Source organism: Lepidochelys olivacea (genome assembly GCF_965140295.1).
Source record: "Lepidochelys olivacea isolate rLepOli2 genome assembly, chromosome: 10".
Taxonomy (NCBI): Eukaryota; Metazoa; Chordata; order Testudines; family Cheloniidae; genus Lepidochelys; species Lepidochelys olivacea.
The window spans coordinates 65040062-65055905 of NC_140420.1; the positions used below are offsets into that span (position 1 = coordinate 65040062).

The following is a 15844-nucleotide window of genomic DNA, read 5'->3' on the forward strand; positions in this document are numbered from 1 at the left end:
GCGGTGTGGGGCCACGGCATGCAGGCAGCCTGTCTGAGCCCTGTTGCGCTGCTGGACTTTTAGTGGCCCGGAGATCATGATCGACTGGCAGAGGCTCCAGAATCAACCAGTTGATCGTGATCGATGGATTGGTGACCACTGAATTATATATAATTATCGATTTATTTTTGCGGGGCCCCACTTAGCCCAAGGCCCTGGGCTGCAGCCCCTAAAGCCCCTCCATTAATCCAGCCTTGCTGGTAGAACAAAGGCATCTAAATCCTTTTAAAGCAGAGGGTGTTTACTCTTCTTACAATGCTGCTTTCAAAGGTTCTTCTAGTCTTTTCTTTACCATATCTTCCTGGTGAGGAATAGCATGTATTTGATGCTACTTAACATCTGCTAATCCTTTTTCACATACACTCTGTTCTTTTCGTCTACATTAGTATTACTCTAATGTAAGCTCTTCTGTATATTCATCCTCAGCTCCCATTCCATACACTTTGTTCAAAGTTCAGAGTAGCCGCCTCAGTCTTTATTTTCACCTTTCCCCTCCTCTTTTAAGATTTCTAAACTTTTTCTCCAGGTCGGTGAGGAAAGGTTTCAAGCAGACAGGGTTCCGTTGCTTAACTGTGTGCCTTAACCATATCTTTTCACTCTTAATTGCTCCTCTCTCTCTTGTGCTGAGGAGACAGTGTGAGAGAGAATCTAGAACAGAGTACATAAGCATCAAGCTTTCTTTGTGAAAAACCACTATTAGATTCTACAGCCTCTTTGTTACTTTAGAAACAGGCATCTAGTAAACTTTTTAGTAAACCCAAAGCAAATAAATATAAAAAGACCAAAATGTATAAAATAACTTGCCTTGGCATCTTCTTCCTGTGGAAGACAGTACAAACCCTTCAGGACATAGGCATGTGAAGCTGCCTGGAGTATTGCTGCATGTACCCAAGGCACAGATTTCTGGTTCTTCTACACACTCGTCAATATCTGCAAGAAAAGGAACACAATACTTCAGCAATCAAAACTGCTGTATTGGCAGCTGCAAAACACAAAAGGTAACTGACAATACCCAGCATAGTAATTGAGATCCAGCAGGTATTACACTGCATAGTTTCAGCTGAGAGCAAATCCCTGTGCCTTAACGAAAATAAACTTTAGCGCTCTATTGATAATAAATCCAGGTGTGCAATTTGGGATTAACTTCCAAAGACGTTTTCAGTGGGCATGCCCACAATAATGAGACATCTTCAGGCCATACAGGCCTTTAAAAATGTCTTTCCGGGGGTCACGTCCTCCAGTCTTTGCTCAGGCAAAACTCAGAGGGATTTTTGCTCGAGTAAATACTAAGTGATGACAGCACAGGCTATCTAGCATTTCACATTACCAAGAGAAAAGTAATACTGCGTATTTAGATACCATAGTGATAGGTACCTAGACAGACTAATGGGTTGCCCCAAAATGAGTAAAAGTCTCTGTGGCTGCGTAGCCTAGAAGGATTAATTTAATTATCTATTTTTTAAATCAATACCATTTACACTTTATCATACATATTATACTGTACACATGTACATAAACTTTACAGGATACTTAATTTTGTTGGAATTATTCTATTTTATGATTAGGTTCAGACACTTGACAGGGGTCAAAAATGACACATCAAGGCCTAAAGATAGGCATGACTATACATATTATTAGGACTGAGAGCTGCTTTTGACCAGGCTGCCATTATGAAATACGAATGACCCTTACATACCTTCACACCTGTCATTTTGCAGAACGTATCCAGGAGGACAGATGCATCTATACGTCCCATCCAGGTTCTGGCACGTGCCAGGTGAGCATCTACCAGGCTCCACTGCACACTCATTGATATCTGCAAGCAAAGAAATGAAGGAACAATATTCAGAACAGTTATTGAGGCAGCTCTAATCCTGCTCACATCAAGTCAAGTGCAAAACTCTCGGTGAAAAGAATGGGAGCATCTTTCACTTGCAGGGCTCTCTGAGGGCAGGGAGGCAGTCCTTTTTTACAAGGAGTTTAATTTGCTTATAAATTATCTTATAAATCAAGAAAGACAAAAGATTCCTCAGCCCAAGAATCAATATCAATTCATCCCCATGTCAGACATGGACAGGGATATAAGTGGATTAAATGTATCTGGAAGGGAGCAGGCACCCAAGAAGTGTGAAGTGCCCCCATATGCTGAACACTTCTATTAAGCACCCAAAGCCTTCTGTTACGCTGCTTAACAGTCTTAACAGTCTTAACAGTGCCTTAAACAGTCTCCACCACCTTGTCCTCCAAGCATCCACCCTCACCTTCTTTAAAACTGGCTTCCTCCAGGAGTCCTGCCTATCTTCTTCCCTTCACCGCTAATTCCCCACCACCTGCCTTTCCTGATCTGTTCTGTGTCCTGTTGTCTTGCTTTGATTATTTGCCTTACAACCTGATCCTGAAAACACAACTGCATGTAAACTTACTTTTATGCACAGTGCCATTGAAATTATACAAAGGAGCAACCATATGGGTGGGAGAAAGGCTCTGCTGGATCAGGCCCCTATGCAAGGGTGCGTGCTGGCCAGGAAAGGTGTCATACTATACATTTGTAAAGTGCTATGGTAATCTAGAGAGCTATGTACATTCTTATTAAGAAGAATCAATAACTATTATAAAAGAATGAAGTAAAATCGGACTCCGATGAAAGGGGAAGATCTGGGAAAGTCACTGGACCTGTTTGTTTCCCTCAAATATATGCAAGATGTTTTTTAAAAAAGATTACACGCAACGGCCTGCAAGGTATTTGACCCCCCTCCCCCCCGCAAAAAAAATCCCCAGAGAGGAGACAGAGGTAGTTTTAGCCAGTCCTAGAGCAAAATTCCTTCCTGACTGTGTGCACAATAACTTAATGAGTATTTCAAGGAATACAATATTACAATGCAGCATGCTACCACAGTATTTGTGCTTTTCGACAAGAGCATAGTGATAGCAGGAGAAGTTCTTCTCTAACCTGCCTTTTTCTCACCATTTTGCCTGGGAACATGTGCTGAGGATTTACAGTCCTCTTGCCATAGTAACCAATGCTAGATTAAAATCTCACCCACACAGGTCCTGCCCTCGGGGGACACCTCATAGCCATCGTTGCAAAGACACTGGAAAGACCCAACTGTGTTTATGCAGCGGCCATTCCTGCAGAGCATCCCATTTCCACTTGCACATTCGTCCACATCTAAAACAAAAAACTAACATGAGAAATGCATGGCGAATATCCACAAAGATTAAATACACGTAAGAAGGAATTTTGTTTATTAAACTGACTTTCATCCTCACAGCACAATATTGATACATTCAGGATGGCATAATTATTTATCTGTCTCTTTATCCCCAAATGTGGGCCCTGATTCTTCTAAGGGATATGCACACGTGGGTTCTTTCTCCCACCTGGAGCCCCATTTGCATTCAGTAGGGCCACAGACAGACAGCCTTTCACACACTAGAATCCCATTACTTGCAGAGATTTTAAGTCCACAGTATTCCTGTCCCTTTCTGTCATCTCCTGAAGAAAGTCAAAACAGTTTTCTTCTGTATCATAAATATTTTTGCTTTCCTCAAAAACTATTGGGAAAAAATTGCAGCCAATTTATTGTTTTATGGGATTCTTAGATAGATAGATAGATACTTAGAACTGACTGTATATTCGGAGGCATATGTTCAAGTGGCTGACAGAAGAGGGGAGTAAATTACATAGCAAGAGATTAGAGAGGCAAGGTGGGTGAGGTAATATCTTTTATTGGACCAACGTCTCTTTTATTTTTATTGGTCCAGTAAAAGATATTACCTCACCCACTTTGTTTCTCGAATATCCTGGGACTGACATGGCTACAACTACACTTCCTAGAGTGTGAGACTGATAAACTGGCTTCTAGAGCAAAGAAATTGCTCTTTACCTCTAATTATATTGACTATACAGATGGGATTTGAATTCACTGAAAAATATGGTGTTTATGACTATGTAATTAGAATAACAGACAATCTTAGAAAACCTGGACTGGTCTCAGCAACAGTTTTAGTACCTCCTTACCTATGCAGTCATTATTGTGTGAGAGAATGAATCCATTGTCACAGCGGCAGTTGAAAGAGCCAACGGTATTTCTACATGTTCCATTGCCACATGGATCTTTTTCACACTCATTAATATCTATGAAAGAAAAGCAGCAACAAGAACTCTTGTTACTAACTGATAGTGAAGAGGGAGGCCAGATAGCCAAACAATGTGCAAAGAAATGAACTAATCCTGGATTACTAAAAGAGCAATTGGGAGAATAGAGATTAAGCTTCCCTAAAAAAAAAAGGAAAAAAAAGGAAGATATGAGACAGGGTTATACATTTGACTGATCATGTCAAAAGATGTTTTTTTGAGCAAGGGCTGATCCACAACTTGTTTATATGCAGCTTCCATCTTGCCGTTTCCTAAGGAGGCATACATTAACCTTGTCTATAAGGGATCTGCTGTCTTCCCAAGGGCTTTTAGGTGGCTAGCCACTTCTAGCCAGACACGCCCAAAATCTCAGTAAGAAAACTGAGTGAAACCCAGAACAAAGGGTGCATTTCTTCTCTCCCACTCTAATAATGTCCCGATGGAAAAGGGACAAATTGGCCCGAATCTGACTAGTTTTTATCTGAGATGAGCTCTACGCAAGCAAATGCTTAGAAGGCTTAGATGCAGTAGAGTATATTCACTGATTGCATAAGTGGGCACAAGTCCTCTGAAGTCAGCAAGTAATTTGGCCCTAAACCTGAAGCTTTCAAAGGGCTTAACATGAAAGTTCTTGTTTTACTTAAACAGCTTTGCTTCTGCCTCGCAGGAAATCAGTCCTTTACATGCTTCAGCATTAGACAGTTTTACAATTATTGCATTGCAATGTTGCATTATTAATCTGTGGAATTCATTTCCCCGAGGTATGATTAAAACCAAGGGGTTAGTGAAATTCTAAAAAGGATGGAATATTTATATGAAGAACAAAAACATCTCTCTACAGCTATGTTAGGTAGGATACTTTTTTTTTTTTTAAATCATAGGCACTATATGCTTCAGAGTATAAAACAACCACTAACTGATGCAGAATAAACTTAGCCAATGGTCAGTTCTATCCATAATTGTCAACTAAGGTGTTGCTTGCTCCTTTTTCTGAAGCATCTATTACTGGTCACTGTCAGAAGCAGGTCACTGGACGAAAAGTGCCACTGGTCTACTCGGATCTGGCAATTACTATGACAGAGAAATGGCCTCAAACCCTTTACTCATTAATCTAACAGCATAACTTGATACTTGCCTATGCACATCGTTTGGTCAGCATTGGTTTTGAATCCCGAGTGACATATGCAGTAGAATCCTCCAACAGTGTCAATACACTGGCCATGGCTACAGATATTGGGAATTTCTAGGCATTCGTTGCGATCTGTAAATAAAAGGCATCTGAAAATTGTTCCATAAACCACAAAGCCAGAAACAAACTATAAGTGGCAACTATGAAAACTAGTATCCAATTCATGCTTCTAATTTAAAATGACAATTATTCTCTCATGGCAATAAAGTACTAATTTGTTAACACAAAATGGAATATTCATGGTAAATTAATTTTTGCAACATTTGCAGATTTGGAAAATAATTGGGAAAAGTTACTTACAAGTGACTATTTCTAGCTACAGCAACAGGGCACCATGGGAATAAAAATAATGCAATGTAATTGTGTAGGAAAATCTCTCTTATGCTGAATTAAACAGCTTGTAAACAAAGAGAATAAACAATTGTGCAGTGGTTTGGGAGGTTTAAGAGCTTTATCTGTTATGGTTATACATATTTCCAGAGAAAAATGCTACTTGCTTGCAGACATGTTTGATTATAGTACTGAATGTAATATGATCACCTTGATTAACCATCAGAGAACTCATACAAATGAGAAATGGAGCGAACACTGGCCCTTCCCTGCACTAGGCTCTCAGAAAGCCAAAATCCAACGTGCAAGCAGAGTGGTGCACAAATAATATGGCTACAGTGGTGCACCCAAGTGTGGTTGCATCTAAATCTCATCTAAAGTGACACTACGCAAACCACAATCAATGGGAGTGTGATTAGCTTAAAACAGGGACATGCCTGGCAAATAATTTGGACAGCACATTTCCTGACAGTAGCCACAAATGCTTAATAGCACCATCTTGCACAGAAGAGCAACAAAAAGTACCATACCATGTAGTGCTGGCCCAGTGCATGACATGCTGATTTCTGATAGCAGGATGTCTTTTGCACCAGTTGGATATGTGACTACTCACTGCTACCCTTGCTGTGAATGCTTTCCTCTGTAAGTTCAGGATTTAACCAGCAGTCAGAAAAACACATATAAAGAAGCAGAATGTTTACTATTCAGCACATTTCTCCCCATAAGAAGAAGAAGTAGAGATGGAAAAAAATCTCGTAAGGTGATCTTGTCTACCTCCATTCCAATGAGGGCTGGTTCCACTCAGTATACTCCTAAGTGTTTTGTCTATTCTCATTTTAAATGACTCAAGAGATGGGGTACTCCCTTTTCTCTTCAAAGCCATTTCACAATCTAACAAATGTGGCTAATTAGGTAAATTTTTCCTTATATTCAGTCGAAAGAAAGAAGCAGCTTCTTCCCGGTGATGGAGAGATCCATTAACAGGAAGTCCCCTGTTCTGTCTTCACAACTTTCAATGGTTGCACTCCAAACTTTATGGCCATCATAGACCCTCGGAGCTTCTTTTGTGATGAACACAGAACATTAGGAACTGGGAAGCGGCACTCTTTTAGGCATTATGAAAGAAAGTTGGATGCAAATTATTATCTTGCCATAACAGGTAACACCTGAAGAATTCTATTTAGATACTGAGAGGAGTAACTAGCTCAATCTGTCTGAGGCAGCAACGGGTCATATTTGGATATAATAGCACACAAACAGTTCTAGTATTACCATTTTCCATGCAGTGGCTGCTCTGTGGGCCCAATCCTACAAGGTGCACAGCACCCTAAACTTCCATTGATTTCAGTAAGGTTGCCAGGCACTTTTCTCAGGGCTTTGCTGGATCAAACCCTTCATCAAACACTTTTATTTTGACTGTGATTGTTCCACCTTATTTTCACTAAATATAAAATAAAAGCAAAATACAGGGAAGTAATGCTTGTGCCAATTTGTATTAGGGTATTGTGGCTCATATCAGAACCTTCCCTGGTTTTCCTGTTCTGTTAAAATGAAGGAATTACAACAACAATCATGTTAACAACATGCTAAATATTTGCACATGTTGCCATATATCTTAACAAAACAAGCTTTAGTTCTCAAAGTGATTTTCTTTTCTGCCCCTACACCCTTTTCCCATGAAGGTCTCGTAAAACAATGCAAAACTGCACTGCAGTGAAAAGTGCACTTCCTAAAACTCAAAAGATTAGAAGCAGAAAATCCAAGGAAAATGTTATCAAGTTCCTTTGTAATTATTATTTTGTCCAGAAAGGTATACAATGTTTACAGCCACTTGGCACACAATCCTGTATAGAACCTTTGTGATTCTTTAAATAATCAAGATAACAAGAATACCATTCTTGCTATGATGTCATCCTTGGAAAACAGAGTGAATGGAACAGAGAACTGTAGTCCCAGTCAAATAAGTATATTAAAATAATCTCCAGAGTCTTGTTTAAGTGTGAAAAGCTTCTTAAACTTTCTAAGCTAGCTATTGAACATCACCTAGCAGATAAGACCACCTTGTCATCAGAGACTACTAAAAGACAGTGATTATTTGTGAAAATCTGAGCGGTAAATGTGCTAAAACTAATGTTAAGATTTTGTCACGGTTATTTTCGGTGAAAGTCACAGACTGGTCGTGAGCAATAAACAAAAATTCACAGCAGCCCGTGACCTGTCTGACTTTTACTAAACATAATTGGGGGGATGGGGAAAGCGCTAGCGTGTGTGTGTGTGTGTGTGTGTGTGTCAGCTGGAAGCCCGAGCCCTGCCAGGAGGTGCGGAAACTGCATCGCCACAGTGCAGGGCACATGGCCTTGCCTGAAGCCATGGGGTGGGGGCACACGGCCCCAGCTGCAGCCATTGGTGTACAGTCTCCGGTCCCAGCTGTAGGTGTTGACAGCTGAAGCCGAAAAAGTCACAGGGTCCGTGACTTCTGTGACTAAATCGTATCCTTAGCTATACACATTTAGCAAGTGATAATGCAAACCACAGTAATTATGTAGAGGAAGGGGAAAATACTGCACTTTCCCTGGGAAGTTTTTGAATTTCCAGGGCCAGATAACAGTAATTTTCCTTGGCTTTACCTCCACAATATACCACAAATGAAGGGTTAAGCACAACAGAATTAGTTCAGGGAAGGAGCTTTAGGGATAGATGGGCACAAATGGCCTATTTAGAAACCTAACTGCCACTTGTGCCTTTGAAAATCTACCTGTTAGTCTTTATGAATTTTCTGACTGTAACATTGACCATGTAAGTTCTTCTAGTTCAGTTTATTCTTAGTTTCATTTTCATTTTTAAGGTTAATTAAATAAAAGCTAGAAAAATATTATGTGGCTGTGTATGAGACTCAAATAACCTTTACGCGCTGTATTATACTACTCCATAGCCGGACACTGTGGTCTGTTATGGAGGTACATGCAGAGAGTCCATCCAGCTAACACTAGTCACACAATAAGCACTGTACTGAGTGCAAGTCAAGGCCAGATTTTACTTGTAACCAATAAAGAAAATACTTTATTCAGTGTTTGATTCAAAAGATACACTCGTTTGGCAGATGACATTTCAAAGCCCCTCTTTGGAAGTTCTCTAGTTAGACTTATTTTGCAATCACACACCTGAATTTTTGCAGGCATGAAGTGTATTAACCATGAGAGAGATAAAAAAGCAGAACATTCATCAAAACCTTTATATATTGTTAGAAGGCAGGCCCTTACAGCTCAAAAATATAGTCTGCACACATTCCAACAGAGCAGTGGTCCCCAAACTGTGGGGCACTCCCTCTCTGGGGGTGTGGAGGAATGTCCAGGGGAGCACCACCCAGGCCCACTCTGCCCCCAGTTCCGCTCCGGCCACAGCACCAGCTCTCAGCCCCTGGCCACAAGCCCACTTCTGGCTGCAGCCCCCGGCCCAGGGTGGGGGTGGACCAGGTGGACACATTCCATTACTGGTAACGGGAGCACGAGAGGAAAAGTTTGAGCACCACTGCAACAGAGGGTTGCTGAGGGGAAAAACCTAGCTTCTCCCTACATTCTTATCATCATATTAGTTTAGAGTGACACAAACACTACAGCCTTTGTTAAAAAAAATATGATTTTAAAGGTTTTATTTTTAAAGCCACTATCTACTGCATACTGAGATACAAACAAGCCTGGAAAGACTCACCAGCGCACTGGCCTGTTGACGTGAACCTGTAGCCGGCTTTACACTCACAGCGATAGCTGCCAGCCGTGTTGACACATTCTGCATTTCGTTGACACACTGGTCCATTCTGGCATTCATCAATATCTATCAATGCAAGACAGAATATGATTTTTAGGATAAACTGATTATGGACAAGAAAACAAAATGTATTTTTAAACTCAAAGGGATGCTCTCTAACCTACAATTAAGGAATTTTTTTGTTTTGTACCAAATGTATTTTTTGTATTTAATGTATTTTTTTAAATGCAGAGAAAAATACTTCAATGGGAGTAGATTTTTGGTTGGATTTAAATATTTCCCCACCATGATTCTGAATGTGCATGCAATCCATCACTGAAATTCATCCCTTTGCAGGTAGCCAATAGAAGGCTCTTTTGAAATCTACGGGCCTTTGGCTGGCACTCTGACCATGGGTGAATTTCAACCTGTGACCCCAATCCTGCACTATGAACCCTGCAGGTGAACTGCTGTGTCCACACAAAGATCCACTGAAGTCTCCGAGGTTCCACACTGATCACAGTGCAGGATTGGAGCCCAAGTGTGTAACTTTCAATGACTTTAACAGGAGTTCAACATAACAGTGACATGCAAATAAGACTTTTAATACAATTCTTTCAGTTTTTAATAACGTTAGACTCTAGTAAAAACACACGTGAGGACAGTTAGGAAAAAAATCATTTTCACCCAACAGTTTTTCTTTGAAATATTTTTTTTCTTTTGAAAATTCTTAAACTGAATTTAATTATTAATTCTTTACCTGCAACTTAATTGATAAGATTTTTGTTTTAACTAATTTTCCTTCCTGCTGCCTGCCAGCAGAGCAGATGAGCAAATGACATATTTTCCATCTGTAATATTAACCAGTGTCAGTTCCAGTTTATTTACTGTGGGTGGCTGGAGGTTGCATGGGACACACCCATTTACAATAGCTGTACTGTTGTATAGAATTCCTAAAGGCGAACAGGAACTGAAATACCTGCTGTAATGAATAATGCAAGCACTAGCTACCCACAAAGAGGAAGACAGCATTAGAAAGAAGAGAGAGTGTGAGCCAGCCTGGTAGCTAGGGGTAGTAGTGTGTAATAACGAACATGCGACCTGGGCCTGAATTTGCATTCTCCGTCCCCAAAAAGGCAAGGGCTGGAAGCATTACAGAGGCAACATGTGCATTTTCCCAGGGGTGGAGTGTTACCTTGGTTATTCAATAGTAACACCTGGGCAGCAGCAAGTGAGTTCTGAAAGCATCTTGTTTTAGCTCCCCTGACTGGCACACACTGTGGTGGGGGAAGGGGTGCACACAAGAAGGTGAGGAGTTATACAAAGAAACAGATAAGGACTTCAAGAAACTAAAGTTTTATTCTGGGTGGCCTATTGCCAAGTGCCTAGCTTTCATGGACTTGTCAGCTTCCCTAGAAGTGCTTCGGTCCTCTTGGGAAGGGTATATTGTTCCCTGGAAAAGTTATTGCCTCCTGGCAGCTGTGTGAAACAGAGGAGATATAGTCCCAAAGCAACTCAGCATTATTCTTCATGAAGAAAATACGAAGCATTTTGTTTGTGTTGTAGCTGTGGTTTTTTAATCATACAGTAGGTTTAAAAAGATATATTTTTCATTCCAGATACTATTTTGAAACTTGATAAATGCATCAGCCACATCCCATTAAAGAGCATCAGCTAACCTATGGGACATAGCAGATACTCATGCGGACAGACAGTGTGATCTAATAGAAAGAGAACTGGACTGGGACTCAGCAGACATGGGTTCTATTCCCAGATCTGTCACTGACTTGCTCAAATATGAAACAGCAGAACTACTAACTGTGGTATGTAACTGATCATTTAAATCGGCTTCTGTACCAGATGACTGGAGGATAGCTAATTTTTCAAAAAGACTCCAGAGGCAATCCTGGCAATTACATGCTGGTAAGCTAACTTCAGTACCAGGCAAATTGGTTGAAACTATAGTACAGAACAGCATTATCAGACATGTAGATGAACATGATTTGTTTGGGAAGAGTCAACATGGCTTTTGTAAAGGAAGTCATGCTTCACCAATCTATTAGAATTCTTTGAGGGGTTCAGCTAACATGTGGACAAGGGTGATCCAGTGGGTATAGTGTACTTGGACTTTCAGAAAGCCTTTGACAAGGTCCCTCACCAAAGGCTCTTAAGCAAAGTAACCAGTCATGGGATAAGAGGGAAGGCCCTCTCATGGATCAGTAACTGATTAAAAGACAGAAAACAAAGGGTAGGAACAAATGATCAGTTTTCAGAACGAAGAGAAGTAAATAGTGGTGTCCCCCACGGGTGTGTACTGGAACCAGTGCCGTGCATCATATTCATAAATGATCTGGAAAAAGGTGTAAACAGCGAGGTGGCAAAATTTGCAGATGATAGAAAATAACTCAAGATATTTAAGTCCAAAGCAGACTGTGAAGAGTTACAAAACGATCTCACAAAACTGGGTGACTGGACAACAAAATGGCAGATGAAATTCAATGTTGATAAATGCAAAGTAATGTACATTGGAAAACAATCCCAAATATATATACAAAATGATGGGATCTAAATTAGCTGCTACCATTCAAGAAAGGTATCTTGGAGTCACTGAGAATAGTTCTCCGAAACAGCCACTCAGTGTGTGGCAGCAGTCAAAAAAGCTAGCAGAATGTTAGGAACCATTAGGAAAGGGATTGAAAATAAGAGACAAATATCATAATGCCTCTATATAAATCCATGGCATGCCCACACCTTGAACACTGCATGCAGTTCTGGTCACCCCATCTCAAAAAAGATATATTAGAATTGGAAAAGGTACAGAGAAGGGTAACAAAAATGATTAGGGGAATGGAACAGCTTCTGTACGAGGAGAGATTAAAAAGACTTGGACTTTTCATCTTAGAAAAGAGACGACTAAGGGGATATGACAGAGGCCTATAAAATCGTGGCTGGCGTGGAGAAGGTGATGAAGGAAGTGTTATTTACTCCTTCACATAACACACAAACCAGGGGTCACCCAACAAAATTAATAGGCAGCAGGTTTCAAACAAACAAAAGGCTGTACTTCTTCACACAGCGCACAGTCCAGGGGATGTTGTGAAAGCCAAAACTATAACGGGATTTAAAAAAGAACTAGATAAGTTCGTGGAGGATAGGTCCATCAATGGCTATTAGCCAGGATAGGCAGGGATGCAACTCCATGCTCTGGGTGTGGGAGTGGACAACTGGGGATGGATCACTCAACAATTGCTTGTTCTGTTCATTCCCTCTGATGCACCTGGCATTGGCTGCTGTCGTAAGACAGGACACTGGGCTAGATAGACCATTGGTCTGACCCAGTATGGCTGTTCTTATGTTCACAACCACCACAGAAAATGAAGGAAATCCATACCATAATCTTTAATTGTTTCCTGACAGTGACTAAGGGCTTTTGTACATGGCATGGCAAAGCACTCCAGAGAGATGCGATATTTTACAAAATGGGGGATTTATGCTAGGTCAGTCTGGTGACGAGAGAGCTTTCTGAAAGGATCGTTTTTTGTTTGCATGTACTGTATAATGTTTGGGTAGGTTCTACAAGAGAATCAGAGAACGGGGGGAGGGATAGCTCAGTGGTTTGAGCATTGGCCTGCTAAACCCAAGGTTGTGAGTTCAATCCTTGAGGGGGCCATTTAGGGATCTGGGGCAAAAATTGAGGACTGGTCCTGCTTTGAGCAGGGGGTTGGACTAGATGACCTCCTGAGGTCCCTTCCAACTCTGATATTCTATGATTCTATGTTTTGTGCACTAATGTCCCTGTATAGACCACGCTGACGTGCTCTAAAAGGTACCTAGTTGTCTAGTCTAGAAAGCTAGAGCACAACATGTGAGCTTTCTCTACAAATCACGTCATTCTAGGGCATTCTGCCAGCACCAAGTAGCCAGCCCCTAACACACTGAACATTTATCCAGATTTACTTTACATGAGAATCCACTACAATATTTTTGATCATGCCTTTGATCTTGTTTTCATTACGAAAATATCAGCTTGGAAGTGAATGCTGGTCTTGATCTGACATGGGAAGACTACCCACTGCTCATATTTACATCCAGACCATGAAAAGTAAGAAGATTCACTTGCCACAACTGGTTGACTCAAACTCATTCAAGACTTTTATACTAATTGGAAAATCGGGTACTTTGTTTCCAACAGAAAACATATATGGCACCAGATTTTCCAGCAGGAAGCCAAAATGTCTTCATTAAGACATGCCTGGCCCACATTTCTCTGATCCTAGTATATACCCCTGTTATGGATGAATTTGCAAGTACATTAGATTTGCCAGTATTTGACCCAATTTCTGTTTGTGATGGAAGTATAAGCCTCTTACCTTCACAGATCAGCAACTTGTCATTGTAAAAGAATCCCACTGGACACTCGCATCTGAAGCTGCCAACCATGTTTATACAGACTCCATTCTCACAGACTCCAGGGATCTCTCGGCATTCATCAATATCTGTAACAATTGATTTTTAAATATTCTGAAAGTGCCAATTCATTCAATCCCCTTCTATAGAAATGTTTTCTTATTATCATGGGATATTATCACAATGTTTATATTAGCAGCATGATCCTGTTACCGTGTAAAAAGGCATCAGACATTCAATAATTCCTACACATGCTGGAAAACTAACCAGTCTACTCAATGGCTCTCATTTTTCACTATACCCAAGATATACCCAGCCCAGGGCAAGTTAGGCCTGCACAGGACTCTCAAATTCCATCCCTGATCTGTCCACTTCCTGCCCCTGACATGCCTCCTGCTATCTGTTATGCTGGAGTTGAGGCTGCAGGTGTGAGAAGCAGCAGAACCATCTTCACCAGCCTGCATACCTGCAGACAGTTCCCCTGCATGGGGGTAATTCTTCACTTGCCATTTCTAGCCACTTTAAGGCCACTTTGTGCTACTCACATGGAACAAAGTGTCCTTAGGGGACCAGAGAATCCAGCTTAACCTATTTTGTTGTCAGGTGAGTGTAATATAAACTGAGCTTCTTCTGTATTAATTAAAAAAAGCTCATCATTCTCTAAGAGCCTGATCAAAGAACTCACTGAAGACAATGGAAAGACACTGTCTTTAGACCAGGCCCTCTGTCCTTCGGCATTTTTTATAACAACTTTACATCCACTTCCACCATCTGTTAAAGCTTGGTTAGTTTTATGCTCTTTTACAAAAGTTCTGAAGGTACCAATGACTAATGATATTTTAAATGCCTGAAACATACTATGCTTTTCATTGATTATGTCTACCAATTGTCCTTCCTGTTTTAGTAGATTTGTGAGGCAATTCATTGTTTTTGGCCCTAAAAACGCAGCCAAAACATAAATAGTACAAATCTCACTTATTGGGCTCTTTAGCTGTACGTCTCTTTAGGGGTCTAACTTCAGCATACAGGTCAGAAAATCCATGGAAGCCTTTTTCTTTAGTAAAGAATGCTGTCTGCAGGGATCCACAGAAGCCAATGAACATTAGCGGAAGGGATACACTACAGAGCTCTCTTCACACCTAAGGTACTTTGCTTCTGATTTTGAAGGGGCCAGTTTTGCTCCTGGACTAAGCTTTTAATTTCCTACACAAGATTTGCTGCTGCTGCTGATGATTTTTAGCCTGCTGATTATAAAAAGTGAGTCAAGGCAGAATCTAACTCGGTCTCTGTCTCCCACCATCAGAAGCAATCATCCCATATAAGGATGGCAAAAATGGAACATAAACATAATGGGAAGAAAGTAACTTAGCATTTCCAGCAGTGCACAATGTGGACTGCTCCTGCAGTGGTGTAAGCCAGTATGCCTACTGCAGTGCTTCTCAATCTATTTAACATTGTGGGCCACATATGCAGTTCTCCGTGGGTTATGTGGGCCACATCCACACAACATCTATACTACCTGTAGGTCACTGAGGATGTCACATGGGCTACAGCTGTGTGCTGACTGGGCCACAAGCGGGCCATGGGTTGAGAACCACTGGCCTATGGTGTGTAAGAAGTGGGAGTGGCTACTACTGCCCTCCTGAAGTAGTAAAAGAAGCAGTTCAGGTATCACAACCCAGCAAGGCCTATGAAGATCCCAAGAATCACTGAAAAAGTGTGTGTTTGCTGCACAATGTAGCCCTGAGTGAGCAACTTGTCTCACCAGTGTGGCTAGGGATACACTAGTACATGAGGACACCAAAAGTCAGCTGCACTGGCTGCTGCACTCCAGTTGGAACAGGGCTAGCAGAATAAAATAACTACAGCTGTCAGGGGTGCAGGCTGCAACACGTGCTATTAACTGCTACCGCAGGATCTGCAGATGGTGCACATTTACATTACCCCACCCCTGCCTAGGGTGACTCCATCCTCATTTGCACAGCGCACACCACATT

The 15844-nt window shown here is 41.1% G+C and overlaps 1 protein-coding gene across 1 annotated transcript in view; it reads right to left on the reverse strand.

Annotated features, from left to right (window-relative positions):
* The window catches only part of FBN1 (fibrillin 1), a 218471-nt gene that overhangs the window by 27007 nt on the left and 175620 nt on the right, over nt 1-15844 (reverse strand). Inside the window, exons 44-50 of the mRNA XM_084641061.1 lie at nt 13811-13936; nt 9405-9527; nt 5313-5438; nt 4061-4177; nt 3080-3208; nt 1736-1855; nt 844-969 (exon numbers count right to left, since the gene is read on the reverse strand). Coding sequence (XP_084497187.1) covers nt 844-969; nt 1736-1855; nt 3080-3208; nt 4061-4177; nt 5313-5438; nt 9405-9527; nt 13811-13936 — 867 coding nt within the window. The remainder of the gene's footprint in view (nt 1-843; nt 970-1735; nt 1856-3079; nt 3209-4060; nt 4178-5312; nt 5439-9404; nt 9528-13810; nt 13937-15844) is intronic.